We start from the raw sequence: 19,230 nt of genomic DNA on the forward strand, positions 1-19,230 counted from the left end.
ACGGCCACATCTTTTTTTTAATGGAGATGTTTTTTTCCTGGATCAGTATGTTGAGGATCCAACGAGGGGACAGACTATCCTTGATTTTGTGTTATGCAGTGAGAAGGGGTTAATTAATAATCTTGTTGTGCGGGGTCCTTTAGGAAATAGTAACCATAACAAGATAGAATTATCCATCAGGATGGAAAGAGTGACCATGGCAAGATAGAATTCCCCATCATCATGGAAAGAGTGACCATAACAAGATAGAATTCTCTATCAGGATGGAAAGAGTGACCATAACAAGATAGAATTCCCCATCATCATGGAACGAGTGACCATAACAAGATAGAATTCCCCATCATCATGGAAAGAGTGACCATAACAAGATAGAATTATCCATCAGGATGGAAAGAGTGACCATAACAAGATAGAATTCCCCATCATCATGGAAAGAGTGACCATAACAAGATAGAATTCTCTATCAGGATGGAACGTGAAGAAATCTGATCTGAAACTAGGGTCCTAAATCTAAACAAAGGAAATTGTGACGGTATGAGTTGGCTAAGATAGATTGGGGACGTCATTGAAAGCATAACAGTGGGTAGGCAATGGCTAATATCGAAGGAAGGAATGTGTGCTTTGCAACAGTCATACATTCCTGCCCTGTGCGAAGATCCAACAAATAAATGGCCCACCATGGCTTGCAAAATAAATGAAATGAAATGAAAATCGCTCATTGTCACAAGTAGGCTTGAAATGAAGTTACTGTGAAAAGCCCCTAATCGCCACATTCCGGGCCCCTGTTCGGGGAGGCTGTTACGGGAATTGAACCGTGCTGCTGGCCTGCCTTGGTCTGCTTTCAAAGCCAGCGATTTAGCCCTGTGCTAAACAGCCCCTATTAAGGGTAGTATTTGATCCATAGAGGAGTCCTATAAAGTTGCTGAACAAAATAGTAAGCCCGAGGATTGGGAGAAGTTTGTAATTTAGCAAAGAAGGGCCAAGAGATCGATTAAGAGGAGAAATAGAGTATGACAGTTAAACCTGAAAGTAACACAAAAGAGGACTGGAAAAGCTTTCATAAGTATATAAAAAGAAAAAGCTTAGTGAAGACAAATGTGGGTCCCTTACATTTGGGTCAGCACGGTTGCACAAGTGGATAGCACTGTGGCTTCACAGCGCCAGGGTCCCAGGTTCAATTCCCCGCTGGATCACTGTCTGTGCGGAGTCTGCACGTTCTCCCTGTGTCTGCGTGGGTTTCTGCCGGTGCTCCGGTTTCTTCCCACAGTCTAAAGATGTGCGGATTAGGTGGATTGGCTATGATAAATTGCCCCTTAGGGACCAAAAAGGTTAGGCGGGGTTATTGGGTTACGGGGATAGGGTGGACGTGAGGGCTTAAGTGGCTCGGTGCAGACTACATCCTAGGGTACCAAAGGTGGTGGCCATGGAAATAGTGGATGCGTTGGTTGGCATCTTCCAAAATTGTGTAGATTCTGGAACCGTCCAGCAGATTGCAAAGTGGCGAGTGCAACCCCCGTGATTTAAAGAAAAAGGAGGAAGGGAGAAAATGGATTTACAGACTGGTTCACTGAACCTAAGCGGTGGGGGAAATCCCAGTGTCTATTTTCAAGGATACCTGCAAGTAACACAAAAGAGGACTGGAAAAGCTTTCATAAGTATATAAAAAGAAAAAGCTTAGTGAAGACAAATGTGGGTCCCTAACATTTGGGATATTTCGAAAATATCAATAGAATTAGACAAAGTCCGCATGGATTTATGAAAGGGAAATCCTGTTTGACAAACCTACTGGAGTTTTTTTTTCGAGGATGTAGAATAGATAAGGGAGAACCAGTGGATGTGGTGCATTTGGATTTTGAGAAAGCTTTTGATGAAGTCCCACACAAGAGGTTGTTCGTGTGCCAAATTGAAACGCATGGGATTGGGGGCAATATATTGGCACGGATTGAGAATCGGTTTGCAGACCAGGAACGGGGAGAGTAGGAATAAGTGGGTATTTTTCTGAGTGGCGGGGGGTGACAAGTGAGGTCCCGCAGGGATCCGTGCTTGGGCCCAGCTATTCACAATGTACATCAATGGCTTGGCTGAGGGACTCAAAACTAACATTTGAAAGTTTGTTGATGACACAAAACTTGGTCGTGATGTGGGTGGTGAGGAAGATGTTAAGACATTTCGAGGTGATTTAGTCAAGTTGAGTGAGTGGGCAAATACATGGCAGATGCAGTTTAATGTGGATCAATGTGGAGTTATCCACTTCGGACAGAGAAACAGAATGGCGGAGTAATATCGAAATGGTGATAGATCGGGAAATGTTGATGTACAAAAGGGACCTGGGTATCCTTGTACACCAGTCACTGAAAACAAACAGGCAGGTACAGCAAGCAATGAGGAAGTCGGGTATATGAGCAAGGATGTCTTGCACCTGTACAGGGCCTTGGTGAGGCCGCACCTGTACAGGGCCTTGGTGAGGCCGCACCTGTACAGGGCCTTGGTGAGGTCGCACCTGTACATGGCCTTGGTGAGGCCGCACCTGTACAGGGCCTTGGTGAGGCCGCACCTGTACAGGGCCTTGGTGAGGCCGCACCTGTACAGGGCCTTGGTGAGGCCGCACCTGTACAGGGCCTTGGTGAGGCCGCACCTGTACTGGGCCTAGGTGAGGCTGCACTTGTGAAGGGCCTAGGTGAGGCCGCACCTGTACTGGGCCTAGGTGAGGCTGCACCTGTACAGGGCCTAGGTGAGGCCGCACCTGTACTGGGCCTAGGTGAGGCCGCATCTGTACAGGGCCTAGGTGAGGCTGCACCTGTACAGGGCCTAGCTGAGGCCGCACCTGTACAGGGCCTAGGTGAGAGACAAGGGGGTCCAGAACAAGGGGGTCACAGTTTCGGTGTGGGGTGGGCCATTTAGGACTGAGATGAGGAGAAACATTTTCACCCCGAGGGCAGTGAACCTGTGCAGTTCTCTGCTGCAAGAGGCTGTGAAGTCGCTGGATATATTTAAGAAGGAAATGGGTAGATTTCTAGAAGGTGTCAAGGGGTCTTTTCAAGAGGTAGAGGATCAGCCATGATTGTGTTGAATGGCGGAGCAGATTGGAAGGGCCGAATGGCCTCCTATTTTCCAGGTTGCCATGACCAGTAACTTGGACTCGGGGTCCCAGTTCTAAGGCTGCTGTGACCCACCGTTCTGCGATCGACACCAAGGGTAGGGCCAAGATACAGCTCCCAGACCCACCCCAGGCTAGGACAGGGTTCGCAGGTTGATACTCAACCTCGTACCCCTTTCCGAACGCACCTTGCTGGGTCATCAGGTCCTGGGATGGGATTCAGACATGGGCTTCTCCCTCCGAGGTAGGGACGCTGCCCACAGCGCCACAATCTCCTTTTTGGGAGGAAACCTAGCGTCCTTCCCCACTCTCGTCTATCTGTGACTCCAGATCCCAGAGCGAAATGAGCCCTCGCCAGTTGTGAATTCAAGATGGCGGCTCTCTCAAGGGGCCATGAAGGACAAGGGTTGCAGACGACAAGTTCCCCCCCCGAGCCCCCAACCCCACCCCCACACACACACACACCATCGGCTGTTCCTTCACTGGGTCAGAATCCTGGAACTCCCTCCCTAACAGCACTGTGGGTGTACCTACACCACACGGGGACTGCAGCGGTTCAAGATGGCGGCTCGCCCACCACCTTCTCGAGGGGCAATTAGGGATGGGCAATAAATCTGGGCCCGGCCAGCGAGGCCCTACATCCCCGTGGAAGAGTTAAAGGATTGCAAGTTCCACAGAAAGATCGTTACACAGAGAGTGTGAAAAGAATGGGGAGTGAGAATGGAGAACTCGCTCCCACAGGGAGTGACGGAGGCGATGTTGTGCAGACCGTCTCGCTCCTAAGATGCAGTTAAGTTACGAGATTAGATGGGGGGGCGGGTGGGGTTGAGTTGTTGTGGGGGTGTCGGGGGTGGAGACGGACAGATCAAACCCCTCTACGGTCAGGAACATTGGGCGAATTTCTCCCCCAACGGCGCGATGTCCGCCGACTGTCGCCAAAAACGGCGCCAATCAGACGGGCATCGCGCCGGCCCAAAGGTGCGGAATGCTCCGCATCTTTGGGGGCCGAGCCCCAACATTGAGGGGCTAGGCCGGCGCCGGAGGGATTTCCGCCCCGCCAGCTGGCGGAAATGGCGTTTGGTGCTCCGCTAGCTGGCGCGGAAATGCAGCGCGGGAGCGTCAGCGGCCGCCGACAGTTTCCCACGCATGCGCAGTGGGGAGAGTCTCTTCCGCCTCCGCCATGGTGGAGGCCGTGGCGGAGGCGGAAGGGATAGAGTGCCCCCACGGCACAGGCCCGCCCACGGATCGGTGGGCCCCGATCGCGTGCCAGGCCACCGTGGGGGCACCCCCCGGGGCCAGATCGCCCCGCGCCCCCCCCCAGGACCCCGGAGCCCACACACGCCGCCTGGTCCCGCCGGTAAATACCAGGTTTGATTTACGTCGGCGGGACAGGCAATTTCTGGGCGGGACTTCGGCCCATCCGGGCCGGAGAATCCAGCGGGGCGTCCCGCCAACCGGCGCGGCCCGATTCCCGCCCCCACCTAATCTCCGGTACCGGAGACTTCGGCGGGGGCGGGATTCACGGCGGCCAACGGCCATTCTCCGACCTGGCAGGGGGTTGGAGAATGACGCCCAAGGTTCCCCAACATGGGAAGAATTGTTCTCTCGTAAAGCGGCCTTTGTTCTGTTTGCCTGGGGTGGGTGGAGCTGTGATGGTGGCTCGGGCCTTGTGTTGCTTTCAGACCTCCTCTTATCTCTGTCTTTTCCAGGTAAGGTGAACATGACCCAGGAGTCTGTGAGGCTGAAGTGGGGTAAGTGGTGCCTTCAAATCACGGGGCTTGCTGCGTCCACAGAGGTGCAGAGGATCACAGGAGGCCCATTCAGCCCCTCTCGAGCCTGTTACACAGGAACAGGAGGTGGCCCATTCAGCCCCTCTCGAGCGTGTTACACAGGAACAGGCCCATTCAGCCCCTCGAGTCTGTTACATAGGAACAGGAGGAGGCCCATTCAGCCTCTCTTGAGCCTGCTACACAGAAACAGGAGGAGGCCCATTCAGCCCCTCTCGTGCCTGTTACACTGGAACATGAAGAGGTCCATTCAGCCCCTTTCGAGCCTGTTACACAGGAACAGGAGGAGACCCATTCAGCCCCTCTTGAGCCTGTTAGACAATTAAGAGCGAACATGTTCCCTGGACATGGGAAGGTAGGCTACCAGGACTATCATTCCAGTGACCCAGGGTAATGCTCTGGGGGCCCGGGTTCAAATCCCACTCATGGCGGATGGTGACATTTTTTATTTTTGTAAATATTTTTATTGAACATTTAAAAATTGATATACAAAACATAACACAAAACCAAGAACAGTCCTCTAAACCCCTCCCCCCCAACAGCTGACAGTGAGCAGCTCTTTAATTTTTAAATTAATAATCTTTATTGTCACAAGTAGGGTCACATTAACACTGCAATGAAGTTACTGTGAAAAACCCCTCGGTGCCTGTTCTTTCAAAATACATAACAAACGGTCCCCACCTTATATAGAACCTCTCAATCGACCTCTTCAGTATGTATTTAACTTTCTCCAAATATAACAATTCCAGGAGGCCCCCCAGCCACACCGGGCCCACTGGGTGGAGAAGCTGACCTCCACTCCAGCTGAGCCCACCTCCCAACAGTCAGTGAGGCGACGGGTAACACATCTGCCCCTGCTCCTGCCTGCGACTCGGGCAGCCCTGACACCCGGAACACGGACATCTGGGGGACCCGGTTCCCGCTCCCTGCCTATCATCGCCGACATGGTGCTGAAGAAAGAGCCCCAAAGGTTTGATAACTTATGACATGCCCAGAACACATGCACCCGATTCACTCGCATTTATCTTCCACCAGCCCTCGCTAAGTGTGCCCGACGCACCACCTTCAGTTGTATGAGCCCGAGCCTCGCACACGCAGATGTGGCATTCACCCTCCGTAAGGCCTCACCCCACACCCCCCTCCTCCACTTCACCCCTTAGCTCCTCCTCCCATTTCACCTTAATCCCCTCCAACAAGGCCCCTTCCTCCGCCAGCAGCCTGAAGCTTTACCCTCCTCCATCTCCGCCAACGACACGGGCGGCCCAACCGGAAATAAACCTTCCTTGCAAAATTCCGGACTTGCAAGTACCTCAACGCCTCCGACTGCGCGAGCCCGTACAGCTCCTTTAACCCACCGCCCCCCCCCCCCAGACTCGCAAACCGCCCCTCCAGGAATAAATCCCTCATTACTGCCACCTCCTTATCCTCCCATCCCCTAAATCTGCATCCAGGCTAGCCGGCTCCAACATATGGTTGTCCCTGATCGGCATCATCCTCGACCCTCTCCCTGCTTTAAAGTGCTGCTGTAGTTGCCTCCAGGAGTTGCCTCCAGGGGCCTCCAACTGCAGGTGGGAGCAGGGGCTGTTTAGCACACTGGGCTAAATCGCATGCTTTGAAAGAAGACCAAGGGTAGGCCAGCAGCACGGTTCAATTCCCGTTACAGCCTCCCCGAACAGGCGCCGGAATGTGGCGACTAGGGGCTTTTCACAGTAACTTCATGAAGCCTACTTGTGACAATAAGCAATTTTCATTTCATTTTCATATATTTAGCGTAGCCACCAGCGCGCAGGTCCCTGAAAACTTACTCGGGGAGAGCGGGAGTGGGGCCGTCCCCAGCGCCCACAGTCCCGTCCCCTCACACGACCTGCCCTCCATCTTGACCCAAACTGATCCCCCCACCAACTCAAAACCTTCTCCGCGTTCGCCTCCCAATAGCAGTAAAGCACGTTCGGCGGCCCAACATGACTGCCGATCCCTCTGCAGGGCCAGTCTTCGGAACGCCACCTTCCCAGCCCATATAAATGACGCTTCCCACCCCTACAGAGAACGCCTTTGGTACAAACACCGGCAGGCATTGAGACAGGAACAGGTTCCGTGGCAAGATATTCACCTTCACCGCAGTGGGAGACCAGCCCCTCTCTGTAAGTCTGCCTTCACCTTCCGAAGCTGCGCCTAATCCCTCACCACCTGCCCTAAGTATCTGAAATACAGGTTCGTTCGCAGCCTGAATGGCAGCAGCCCCCAAATTAGTTCCCTTCACCGGGAGGGCGACAGGAAAACATTAACTTTGGTCCCAAATTCAGTTTATACGTGAGCCGCCTTTGCATCCCCGTTGTGTCTCCCATCGCCGGGTCCGGATCCGTGACAGGTTGTCGGCCTACAGAGCGACCCTATACTCACAGAGAAGGCGAACCCTAACCCTATATGTCAGCATACAGAGAGACCCTAACCCCCCACTCATTTTCCCACTCCACTTATCCAAGCTCCTCAAGGCGAAGACCAAGGGCTTAATCACAAATGCGAATAGGAGAGGAGACATGGGGCCCCCCGCCTCATTCCCCTTTGTAGCCAGAAGTAGCCCCAGCTCACACCATTTGTCGCGACACTAGCCTTTGGCTCCTGGTACAACAGCTTAACCCACGACACAAACTTCAGCCCTATCCCGAACCGCTCCAGCACCGCCACTCCACCCGATCAAAGGCCTTTTCTGCATCCAGCACCCACAATCACTGCTCGTTCCCCCCTGCCTGAGACAACACCACATTCAACAGGCACCACACGCTGGAAGACAATCCCTACGCTTCATAAATCCCATCTGACCCTTTCCCAATGACCTGCAGGAGACACCCCTCCAACCTGAGTGCTAACACCTTCGCCAAAATTATTGCGTTCACATTCAACGACAAGATTGGTCAATATGGCCCACATTTCACCGGGTCCCTATTCTTCTTCAAAAGGACTAAAATGGAGGCCTGACTCCTGTTCCTGTGCTGTACTTTTCTTTGATGTGGAGATGCCGGCGTGGGACTGGGGTGAGCACAGTACGAAGTCTTACAGCACCAGGTTACAGTCCAACAGGTTTGTTTCGATGTCACTAGCTTTCGGAGCGCTGCTCCTTCCTCAGATTCACCTGAGGAAGGAGCAGCGCTCCGAAAGCTAGTGACATCGAAACAAACCTGTTGGACTTTAACCTGGTGCTGTAAGACTTCGTACTGTACTTTTCTTTGTTCTTTGATGACCAGTGAGAACATTGTCGATTGTTGTAAAAAAAAAACGTCCGGTTCACTAATGGCCCCTCAGGGAAGGAAATCTGCCTGCCTTACCCCGGTCTGGCCTACATGTGACTCCAGACCCCCACACAGCAACATACTGGACTCTTAACTGCCCCTCAGCAATGGCCCTGACGAGACACTCAGTTTAAAGGGGCAATTAGAAATGGGCAACAAATGCTGGGCCTCGTCCAGAGACCCCAGACCCCCCTGAATGAATACAAGCAAAGGTTCTGACACATGGATGGTTCTGTGTTTTTCTTCCCGTAGGTATTGGGAGGCTCATCTCCGAATGTTCCCTGAATCCGGTAATCCTGCCATTGTGGCACGTGGGTAAGCCTGACCTGGGATTGGGAGGGGCGCAGAGGGACTAGGCAGGGGAGGCAACTGGCTCTCTGGGATTCCCGGATGCCTCCCCTTCGCACATTGACATTCCGCAGACTTGCTGAAGACATTAAGACGGGGGACAGGGAGAGAGAGGAAGGGACTCCGGGAGGTGCCAGCCTTCAGCTCGTTTATAATAGGACGAGTCTCACAGTAAGCGCCGTGCTGTCGGAGGGTCAGCGCTGAGGGAGCGCTGCATTGTGGGAGGGTCAGCACTGAGGGAGCGCTGCATTGTGGAAGGGTCGGTGCTGAGGGAGCGCTGCGATGTCGGAGGGTCAATGCTGAGGGAGCGCCGCACTGTGGGAGGGTCACTGTTAGTATTCACATTGAGGCTGTCGGAGGGCCAGTGCTGAGGGAGCGCCGCACTGTCGACGGGTCAGTGCTGAGGGAGCGCCGCACTGTCGACGGGTCAGTGCTGAGGGAGCGCCGCACTGTCGGAGGGTCAGTGCTGAGGGAGCGCCGCACTGTCGGAGGGTCAGTGCTGAGGGAGTGCCGCACTGTCGGAGGGTCAGTGTTGAGGGAGCGCCGCACTGTCGACGGGTCAGTGCTGAGGGAGCGCCGCACTGTCGGAGGGTCAGTGCTGAGGGAGCGCCGCACTGTCGACGGGTCAGTGCTGAGGGAGCGCCGCACTGTCGGAGGGTCAGTGCTGAGGGAGCGCCGCACTGTCGGAGGGTAAGTGTTGAGGGAGCGCCGCACTGTCGGAGGGTCAGTGCTGAGGGAGCGCCGCACTGTCGGAGGGTCAGTGCTGAGGGAGCGCCGCACTGTCGACGGGTCAGTGCTGAGGGAGCGCCGCACTGTCGACGGGTCAGTGCTGAGGGAGCGCCGCACTGTCGGAGGGGCAGTGCTGAGGGAGCGCCGCACTGTCGGAGGGTAAGTGTTGAGGGAGTGCCGCCCTGTCGGAGGGTAAGTGTTGAGGGAGCGCCAAGCTATCGGAAGGTCACTGTTGAGGGAGCATCGTGCTGTTGGACGGTCAGTGCTGAATGAGCGCTGGGCTGCCGGAGGGTCGGCGCTGAATGAGCGCCGCACTGTCTGAGGGGGAGCGCCGCCCTTTCGGACGGTCGGTGTTGAGGGAGCGCCGCGCTGTCAGAGGGTCACTTTTTTAAAATATAAATTGAGAGTATCCAATTATTTTTTTTCCAATTATGGGGCAATTTCGCATGGCCAGTCCACATAACCCTGCACATTTTTGGGTTGTGGGGGTGAAACCCATGTAGACATGGGGAGAATGTGCAAACTCCACAAAGACAGTGACCCAGGGCCGGGATTCGAACCTGGGTCCTCAGAGCCGCAGTCCTAGTGCTAACCACTGCGCCACATGCCGTCCTGGAGGGTCACAGTTGAGGAAGCGCTGTGCTGTCGGAGGGTCAGCGTTGAGGGAGTCTCGCACTGTCGGATGGTCAGCGCTGAGGGAGCGCCGCTCTGTAGGAGGATCAGTGCTAAGGGAGCGCCGCACTGTCGGAGAGTCAGTGCTGAGGGAGCATCGCACTGTCAGGGGGTCAGTGCTGAGGGAGCGCCGCACTGTCGGAGGGTCAGTGCTGAGGGCATGTCGCACTGTCAGGGGGTCAGTGCTGAGGGAGCGCCGCACTGTCGGAGGGTCAGTGCTGAGGGAGCGCCGCACTGTGAGAGGGTCAGTGCTGAGGGAGCGCCGCACTGTCAGAGTGTCAGTACTGAGGGAGCGCTGCACTGTCAGAGGGTCAGTGCTGAGGGAGCGCCGCACTGTCAGAGGGTCAGTGCTGAGGAAGCGCTGCACTGTCGGAGGGTCAGTACTGAGGGAGCGCTGCACTGTCAGAGGGTCTGTACTGAGGGAGCACTGCACTGTCAGATGGTCAGTACTAAGGGAGCGCTGCACTTTGGGAGGGTCAGTGCTGAGGGAGCACGCACTGTTGGAGGGTCAGTGCTGAGGGAGCGCCGCACTGTCGGAGGGTCAGTGCTGAGGGAGCACCGCACTGTCAGAGGGTCAGTGCTGAGGGAGCGTCGCACAGTCGGAGGGTCAGTGCTGAGGGAGCGTTGCACTGTCAGAGGGTCAGTGCTGAGGGAGTGCCGCACTGTCGGAGGGTCAGTGCTGAGGGAGCGGCGCACTGTCGGAGGGTCAGTACTGAGGGAGCGCCGCACTGTCGGAAGGTCAGTGCTGAGGGAGCGCTGCACTGTCAGAGGGTCAGTGCTGAGGGAGTGTCGCACTGTCGGAGGGTCAGTGCTGAGGGAGCGCCGCACTGTCAGAGGGTCAGTGCTGAGGGAGCGCCGCACTGTCGGAGGGTCAGTGCTGAGGGAGCGCCGCACTGTCGGAGGGTCAGTGCTGAGGGAGCGCCGCACTGTCAGAGGGTCAGTGCTGAGGGAGCGCCGCACTGTAGGAGGGTCAGTAGTGGATGAATTGGTCATCATCTGGTGGCCGATGTGAGGTTTAATTTAATCCTAAAACCCATCTCTCCTCTTGGCTTCTCTCAGGGATGAGTGACGTGCTCCCCAATACTCCTCCGTACTATCCCCGCCTTGGCAAGGTGAGTCATACTTCCACTGCTTGATCTTTGCAGTTCCCTGGTTATGTTACAGTAAGAAGTCTTACAAAACCAGGTTAAAGTCCAACAGGTTTGTTTCAAACACTAGCTTTCGGAGCACTGCTCCTTCCTCAGGTGAATGAAGAGGTCTGTTCCAGAAACACATATACAGACAAATTCAAAGATGCCAAACAATGCTTGGAATGCGAGCATTAGCAGGTGATTAAATCTTTACAGATCCAGAGATGGGGTAACCCCAGGTTAAAGAGGTGTGAATTGTGTCAAACCAGGACAGTTGGTAGGATTTTGCAGGCCAGGTGATGGGGGGTGAATGTAATGCGACATGAACCCCAGGTCCCGGTTGAGGCCGCACTCATGTGTGCGGAACTTGGCTATAAGTTTCTGCTCGGCGATTCTGCGTTGTCGCGGGTCCTGAAGGCCGCCTTGGAGAACGCTTACCCGGAGATCAGAGGCTTAATGCCCTTGACTGCTGAAGTGTTCCCCGACTGGAAGGGAACATTCCTGCCTGCTGATTGTCGAGCGATGTCCGTTCATTCGTTGTCGCAGCGCCTGCATCATCGACATGGATACCACCATTACACGTGAGAACACCACCCACCAGGTACGCGGTACATACTCGTGCGACTCGGCCAACGTTGTCTACCTCATTCGCTGCAGGAAAGGATGTCCCGAAGCGTGGTACATTGGCGAGACCATGCAGACGCTGCGACAACGAATGAACGGACATCGCGCGACAATCACCAGGCAGGAATGTTCCCTTCCAGTCGGGGAACACTTCAGCAGTCAAGGGCATTCAGCCTCTGATCTCCGGGTAAGCGTTCTCCAAGGCGGCCTTCAGGGTGCGCGACAACACAGAATCGGCGAGCAGAAACATATAGCCAAGTTCCGCACACATGAGTGCGGCCTCAACCGGGACCTGGGATTCATGTTGCGTTACATTCATCCCCCACCATCTGGCCAGCGAAATCCTACCAACTGTCCTGGCTTGACACAATTCACACCTCTTTAACCTGGGGTTATCCCATCTCTGGATCTGTAAAGATTTAATCACCTGCTAATGCTCGCATTCCAAGCATTGTTTGGCATCTTAGAATTTGTCTATATATATGTTTCTGGAACAGACCTCTTCATTCACCTGAGGAAGGAGCAGCGCTCCGAAAGCCAGTGTTTGAAACAAACATGTTGGACTTTAACCTGGTGTTGTAAGACTTCTTACTGTGCTCACCCCAGTCCAACGCCGGCATCTCCACATCATGGTTATGTTTAACACACTCACACACACAACACACTCACACACACAGCACAGCGCACACTCTCTCTCTCACACACTCTCTCTCACACACACTCTCTCTCACACACACACACACTCTCACTCACACACTCTCTCACACACACACTACGCACACACTCTCGCTCACACATACTCACACGCACTCTCATACACACACACTCTCACACACACATTCTCACACACACTCTCTCCCACACACTCTCTCTCACACACACACACACTCTCACTCACACACTCTCTCACACACACACACGCACACACTCTCGCTCACACATACTCACAGTCGGCACTCTCATATACACACAGCACTCTCACACACATTTTCTCACACACTCTCTCACACACACACACTCCCTCACACACACTCTCACACACACACTCTCACACACACACTCTCACACACACACTCTCACCCACACACTCTCACACACACACTCTCAGACACACTCACGCACACCCTCGCGCACACCCTCGCGCACACCCTCCCGCACACCCTCGCGCACACCCTCGCGCACGACCCTCGCTGCACACTCTCACACGCACACTCTCACACGCACACTTTCACATGCACACACACTCTCTCTCACACACTCACTCTCACACACACACTCTCCCACACACTCTCACACACACTATCTAATACACACTCTCACAGCACTCACAACACTCTCACTCACACACACTCACACTCACTCTCACACACACACTCTCCCACACTCTCTCACACACTATCTAATACACACTCTCACCACACTCACAACATTCTCACTCACTCACACACACTCACGCACAACTCTCCCACGCACACTCTCCCACGCACACTCTCCCACGCACACTCTCCCACACACACACTCCCACACACACTCTCTCCCACACACTCTCTCCCACCACACTCTCCTCCCACACACACACACTCTCTCACCCACACACTCCACACTCTCTCCCACACACTCTCTCCCACACACTCTCCCACACACACTCTCCCACACACCCCAACACACACTCTCCCACACACTCTCTCCCACACACAGCCTCCCACACACACTCTCCCACACACACACTCCCACACACACACACCCACACACACACTCCCACACACACTCATCCACACACTCTCTCCCACACACACTCTCCCACACACTCTCTCCCACACACTCTCTCCCACACACCTCTCCCCACACACTCTCGCCCACACACACTCTCTCCCACACACTCTCTCACCACACACACTCTCTCCCACACACACTCTCCCACACACACTCTCCCACACAGCACTCTCCCACACACACTCTCCCACACACTCTCTCCCACACACTCTCTCCCACACACTCTCTCCACACACACTCTCCCACACACACTCCCCAACATTCTCCCACACACACTCTCCACACACCACTCTCCCACACACTCTCTCCCACACACTCTCTCCCACACACTCTCTCCCACACACTCTCTCCCACACACTCTCTCCCACACACTCTCTCCCACACACTCTCTCACCACACACACTCTCCCACACACTCTCTCCCGACACACACAAACTCTCTCCCACACACTCTCTCCCACACACTCTCTCCCACACACTCTCTCCCACACACTCTCTCCCACACACTCTCTCCCACACACTCTCTCCCACACACTCTCTCCCACACAATCTCTCCCACACACACTCCTCCCACACACACTCTCACACACAATCTCTCACACACACTCTCTCCCACACACACTCTCCCACACACTCTCTCACACACACTCTCTCCCACACACTCTCTCCCACACACTCTCTCCACACACTCTCTCCCACACACACTCTCCACACACACTCTCCCACACACACTCTCCCACACACTCTCTCCCACACACTCTCTCCCACACACACTCTCCCCACACACACTCTCCCCACACACTCTCTCCCACACACACTCTCCACACACTCTCTCCCACACACACTCTCCCACACACTCTCTCCCACACACTCTCTCCCACACAAACTCTCCCACACACTCTCTCCCACACACTCTCTCACACACACACTCTCTCTCACACTCACCCACACACTCTCCCACACACTCTCTCTCCCACACACTCCCCCACACTCTCCCACACACTCTCCCCACACACTCTCCCCACCACACACTCTCCCACACACACTCTCCCACACACTCTCCCACACACACTCTCCCAACACACTCTCTCCACACACTCTCCCCACACACTCTCCCCACACACTCTCCCACACACACTCTCCCACACACACTCTCCCACACACTCTCCCCACACACACCCTCCCACACACTCTCTCCCACACACACTCTCCCACACACTCTCTCCCACACACACTCTCCCACACACACTCTCCCACACACTCTCTCCCACACACACTCTCCCACACACTCTCTCCCACACACTCTCCCACACACTCTCTCCCACACAAACTCTCCCACACACTCTCTCCCACACACCTCTCACACACACACTCTCTCCCACACACACTCTCCCACACACTCTCCCACACACTCTCTCCCACACTCTCCCACACACTCTCTCCCACACACTCTCCCACACACTCTCTCCCACACACTCTCTCCCACACACACTCTCCCACACACTCTCCTCCCACACACTCACTCCCACACACACTCTCTCCCACACACACTCTCCCCACACACACTCCCCACACACACTCCTCCACACACCCCCCCACACACTCTCCCCCACACACTCTCCCACACACACTCTCCCACACACACTCTCCCACACACTCTCTCCCACACACTCTCCTCCCACACACACTCCCCACACACTCTCCCACACTCTCACCCACACACACTCTCCCACACACTCTCTCCCCCACAATCTCTCACACACACTCTCCCACACACACTCTCACACACACACCACTCCCACACACACTCTCTCCCACACACTCTCTCCACACACTCTCTCCCCACACACTCTCTCCCACAACACTCTCACACACACACACTCTCCCACACACACTCTCTCCCACACACTTCTCCCACACACTCTCTCCCACACACTCTCTCCCACACACACACACACTCTCCCCACACACTCTCTCCCACACACTCTCTCCCACACACTCTCTCCACACCCTCTCTCCCACACACTCTCTCCACACACACTCTCTCCCACACACTCTCTCCCACACACTCTCTCCCACACACACTCTCTCCACACACACTCTCACACACACACACTCTCACACACACACACTCTCCCACACACACTCTCCCACACACACTCTCTCCCACACACTCATCTCCCACACACCACCCCACACACACACACACTCCCCACACACACTCTCCCCCACACACTCTCTCCCACACACACACCTCCCCCCACACACTCCCCCCACACACTCCTCCCCACACACCCCCCCCACACACTCTCCCCCACACCACTCCCACACACACCCCCCCACACACACTCCCCCACACACCCTCCCCACACACACACTCCCACACACTCCTCACACACACACACTCTCCCCCACACACTCTCCCCCACACACTCTCCCCACACACCCTCTCCCACACACCTCACCCCACACACCTCTCCCACACACACTCTCTCCCACACACACTCTCCCACACACACTCTCACACACCCCCCCACACACTCCTCCCACACACACTCTCCCACACACACACTCCACACACACACACTCCCCACACACACTCTCCCACACACACTCTCCCACACACTCTCTCCCCACACACTCTCCCACCCCACACACACCCCCCCCACACACCCCCCCCACACACTCTCTCCCACACACTCTCTCCCACACACTCTCTCCCACACACCCTCTCCCACACACTCTCTCCCCACACACTCTCTCCCACACACTCTCTCCCACACACACCTCTCCCCACACACTCTCCCCACACACACTCTCCCCACACACTCTCTCCCACACACCCCCCACCCACACACCTCTCCCACACACACCTCTCCCACACACTCTCCCCCACACACTCTCCCACACACACTCTCTCCCACACACTCTCTCCCACACACTCTCTCCCACACACTCTCCCACACACTCTCTCCCCACACACTCTCTCCCACACACCTCTCCCACACACTCTCTCCCACACACTCTCTCCCACACACTCCTCTCCCACACACACTCTCCCACACACACTCTCCCCACACACACTCACCCACACACACTCTCCCACACACTCTCTCCACACACTCTCTCCCACACACTCTCCCCACACACTCTCTCCCACACACCTCTCCCCCACACACTCTCCCCACACACTCTCCCCACACACACTCTCCCACACACACTCTCCCACACACTCTCTCCCACACACTCTCTCCCACACACTCTCTCCCACACACTCTCTCCCACACACTCTCTCCACACACACTCTCTCCCACACACACTCTCCCCACACACACTCTCCCACACACACTCTCTCCCACACACACTCTCCCACACACACTCTCCCACACACACTCTCCCACACACCCTCCTCCCACACACTCCTCCCACACACTCACTCCCACACACTCTCTCCCACACACTCTCCCCACACACTCTCTCCCACACACTCTCTCCCACACACTCTCTCCCACACACTCTCTCCCACACACTCTCTCCCACACACTCTCTCCCACACACTCTCCCACACACACACTCCCACACACACTCTCCCACACACCTCTCCCACACACACTCTCCCACACACACTCTCCCCACACACACTCTCCCACACACACTCTCCCACACACACTCTCCCACACACACTCTCCCACACACACTCTCCCACACACTCTCTCCCACACACTCTCTCCCACACACTCTCTCCCACACACTCTCTCCCACACACTCTCTCACACACACACTCTCACACACAATCTCTCACACACACTCTCTCACACACACTCTCTCCCACACACTCTCTCCCACACCCCTCTCCCACACACTCTCTCCCACACACACACCACACTCTCCCACACACTCTCTCCCACACACACTCTCCCACACACACTCTCCCACACACTCTCTCACACACACTCTCTCACACACACTCTCTCCCACACACTCTCTCCCACACACACTCTCCCACACACCTCTCTCCCACACACTCTCTCCCACACACTCTCCCACACACTCTCTCCCACACACTCTCTCCCACACACTCTCTCCCACACACTCTCTCCCACACACTCTCTCCCACACACTCTCTCCCACACACTCTCTCCCACACACACTCTCTCCCACACACACTCTCCCACACACACTCTCCCACACACACTCTCCCCACAAACACTCTCCCACAAACACTCTCCCACACACACTCTCCCACACACACTCTCCCACACACACTCTCCCACACACTCTCTCCCACACACTCTCTCCCACACACTCTCTCCCACACACTCTCTCCCACACACACTCTCTCCCACACACTCTCTCCCACACACTCTCTCCCACACACACTCTCACACACAATCTCTCACCACACACTCTCTCCCACACACTCTCTCCCACACACTCTCTCCCACACACTCTCTCCCACACACTCTCTCCCACACACTCTCTCACACACACACTCTCCCACACTCTCTCCCACACACTCTCTCCCACACACTCTCTCCCACACACTCTCTCCACACACTCTCTCCCACACACTCTCTCCCACACACTCTCTCCCACACACACACTCCCACACACTCTCTCCCACACACTCTCTCACACACACACTCTCCCACACACTCTCTCCCACACACTCTCTCCCACACACTCTCTCCCACACACTCTCTCCCACACACTCTCTCCCACACACTCTCTCCCACACACTCTCTCCCACACACTCTCTCCCACACACTCTCTCCCACACACTCTCTCACACACACACTCTCCCACACCTCTCTCCACACACTCTCTCCCACACACTCTCTCCCACACTCTCTCCACACACTCTCTCCCACACACTCTCTCCCACACACACACTCCCACACACTCTCTCCCACACACACACACACTCTCCCACACACTCTCTCCCCACACACACTCTCAACACACATTCTCCGGACTTGGAGCTTCTGGAGTTCTGTAAGACAAGCGTAGTGTGTGTAAATACTTAGGTTTAATATCTGGTGTGTTAGTGTGTCTGTCCTTCTTGGGGCCAATTAACCCTTATAATTGGTCACAGTATGTGACTCTCCCCCATTTTTTTTTTTCAAAACAAATGTTTGGACACGGCCCACTTCCCAATGGTGGACCAGTGCTAAGTTTACCATCCAAATGTTCCAGAATGTAAATAGCATGTGGCAGCAACCCAAAGGTTGCATAAATAAATAAAACGGTTTTTGAAAGTAAAGTTCGAAAGAGGTGCGTGTGGGCCGCGACGAGTACGATTTGGGTGGAGTCCCCCGGGTAGGACGGCTACCAATACCGTATCTTCCCTACCCGAGCGTTTTTGACCAACGGGGGGGGGGGGGGGGGGGGGGGTGGGGGGGGGTCCCCAGGCAGGGCGGATCTCACGCCGTTTCTCCACTGCCTGAGCGACCAAAGAACGGACAAAAATGTAGTCATCATGGTGGGGTTACTGTTCTGATTCTACCATCAAATCAGAAGAGTAGCTACGATCGGGCGTCTGGTCTGGTGGGCCTCCGAGGCAAGTCCTCAGAGGTATCGGCCGAATGGGCGTGTGGCCGCAGTGGGTGTCAGTGGGAAAAGTTAAAAAGTTCAGGTGAATGGGTGTGGGGCGGTGAGAAAATTCTCCTGTAGGACGAACAACATTTAACAAACGGACAGACAACATAAATATTTAACAAACAGACATGTAACATAAAACATTCTGCAGGTTCCATCAGGAAGGACAACACTTTTCACCAAGTG

At 55.1% G+C, this 19,230-nt stretch overlaps 2 protein-coding genes across 2 annotated transcripts in view; both read left to right on the top strand.

Moving 5' to 3' along the window:
- Positions 1-11,056, top strand: part of tafazzin (tafazzin, phospholipid-lysophospholipid transacylase) — a 38,436-nt gene extending 27,380 nt beyond the window's left edge. The window contains exons 6-8 of the mRNA XM_072489028.1: positions 4,807-4,848; positions 8,424-8,486; positions 10,980-11,056. Of these exons, the coding sequence (XP_072345129.1) occupies positions 4,807-4,848; positions 8,424-8,486; positions 10,980-11,056 (182 nt within the window). The remainder of the gene's footprint in view (positions 1-4,806; positions 4,849-8,423; positions 8,487-10,979) is intronic.
- A 19-nt stretch (positions 11,057-11,075) lies between these two features.
- The window catches only part of atp6ap1a (ATPase H+ transporting accessory protein 1a), a 30,000-nt gene continuing 21,845 nt past the window's right edge, over positions 11,076-19,230 (top strand). Inside the window, exon 1 of the mRNA XM_072489029.1 lies at positions 11,076-11,083. Coding sequence (XP_072345130.1) covers positions 11,076-11,083 — 8 coding nt within the window. The remainder of the gene's footprint in view (positions 11,084-19,230) is intronic.

Source organism: Scyliorhinus torazame, chromosome 22 (assembly GCF_047496885.1).
Source record: "Scyliorhinus torazame isolate Kashiwa2021f chromosome 22, sScyTor2.1, whole genome shotgun sequence".
Classification (NCBI taxonomy): Eukaryota; Metazoa; Chordata; class Chondrichthyes; order Carcharhiniformes; family Scyliorhinidae; genus Scyliorhinus; species Scyliorhinus torazame.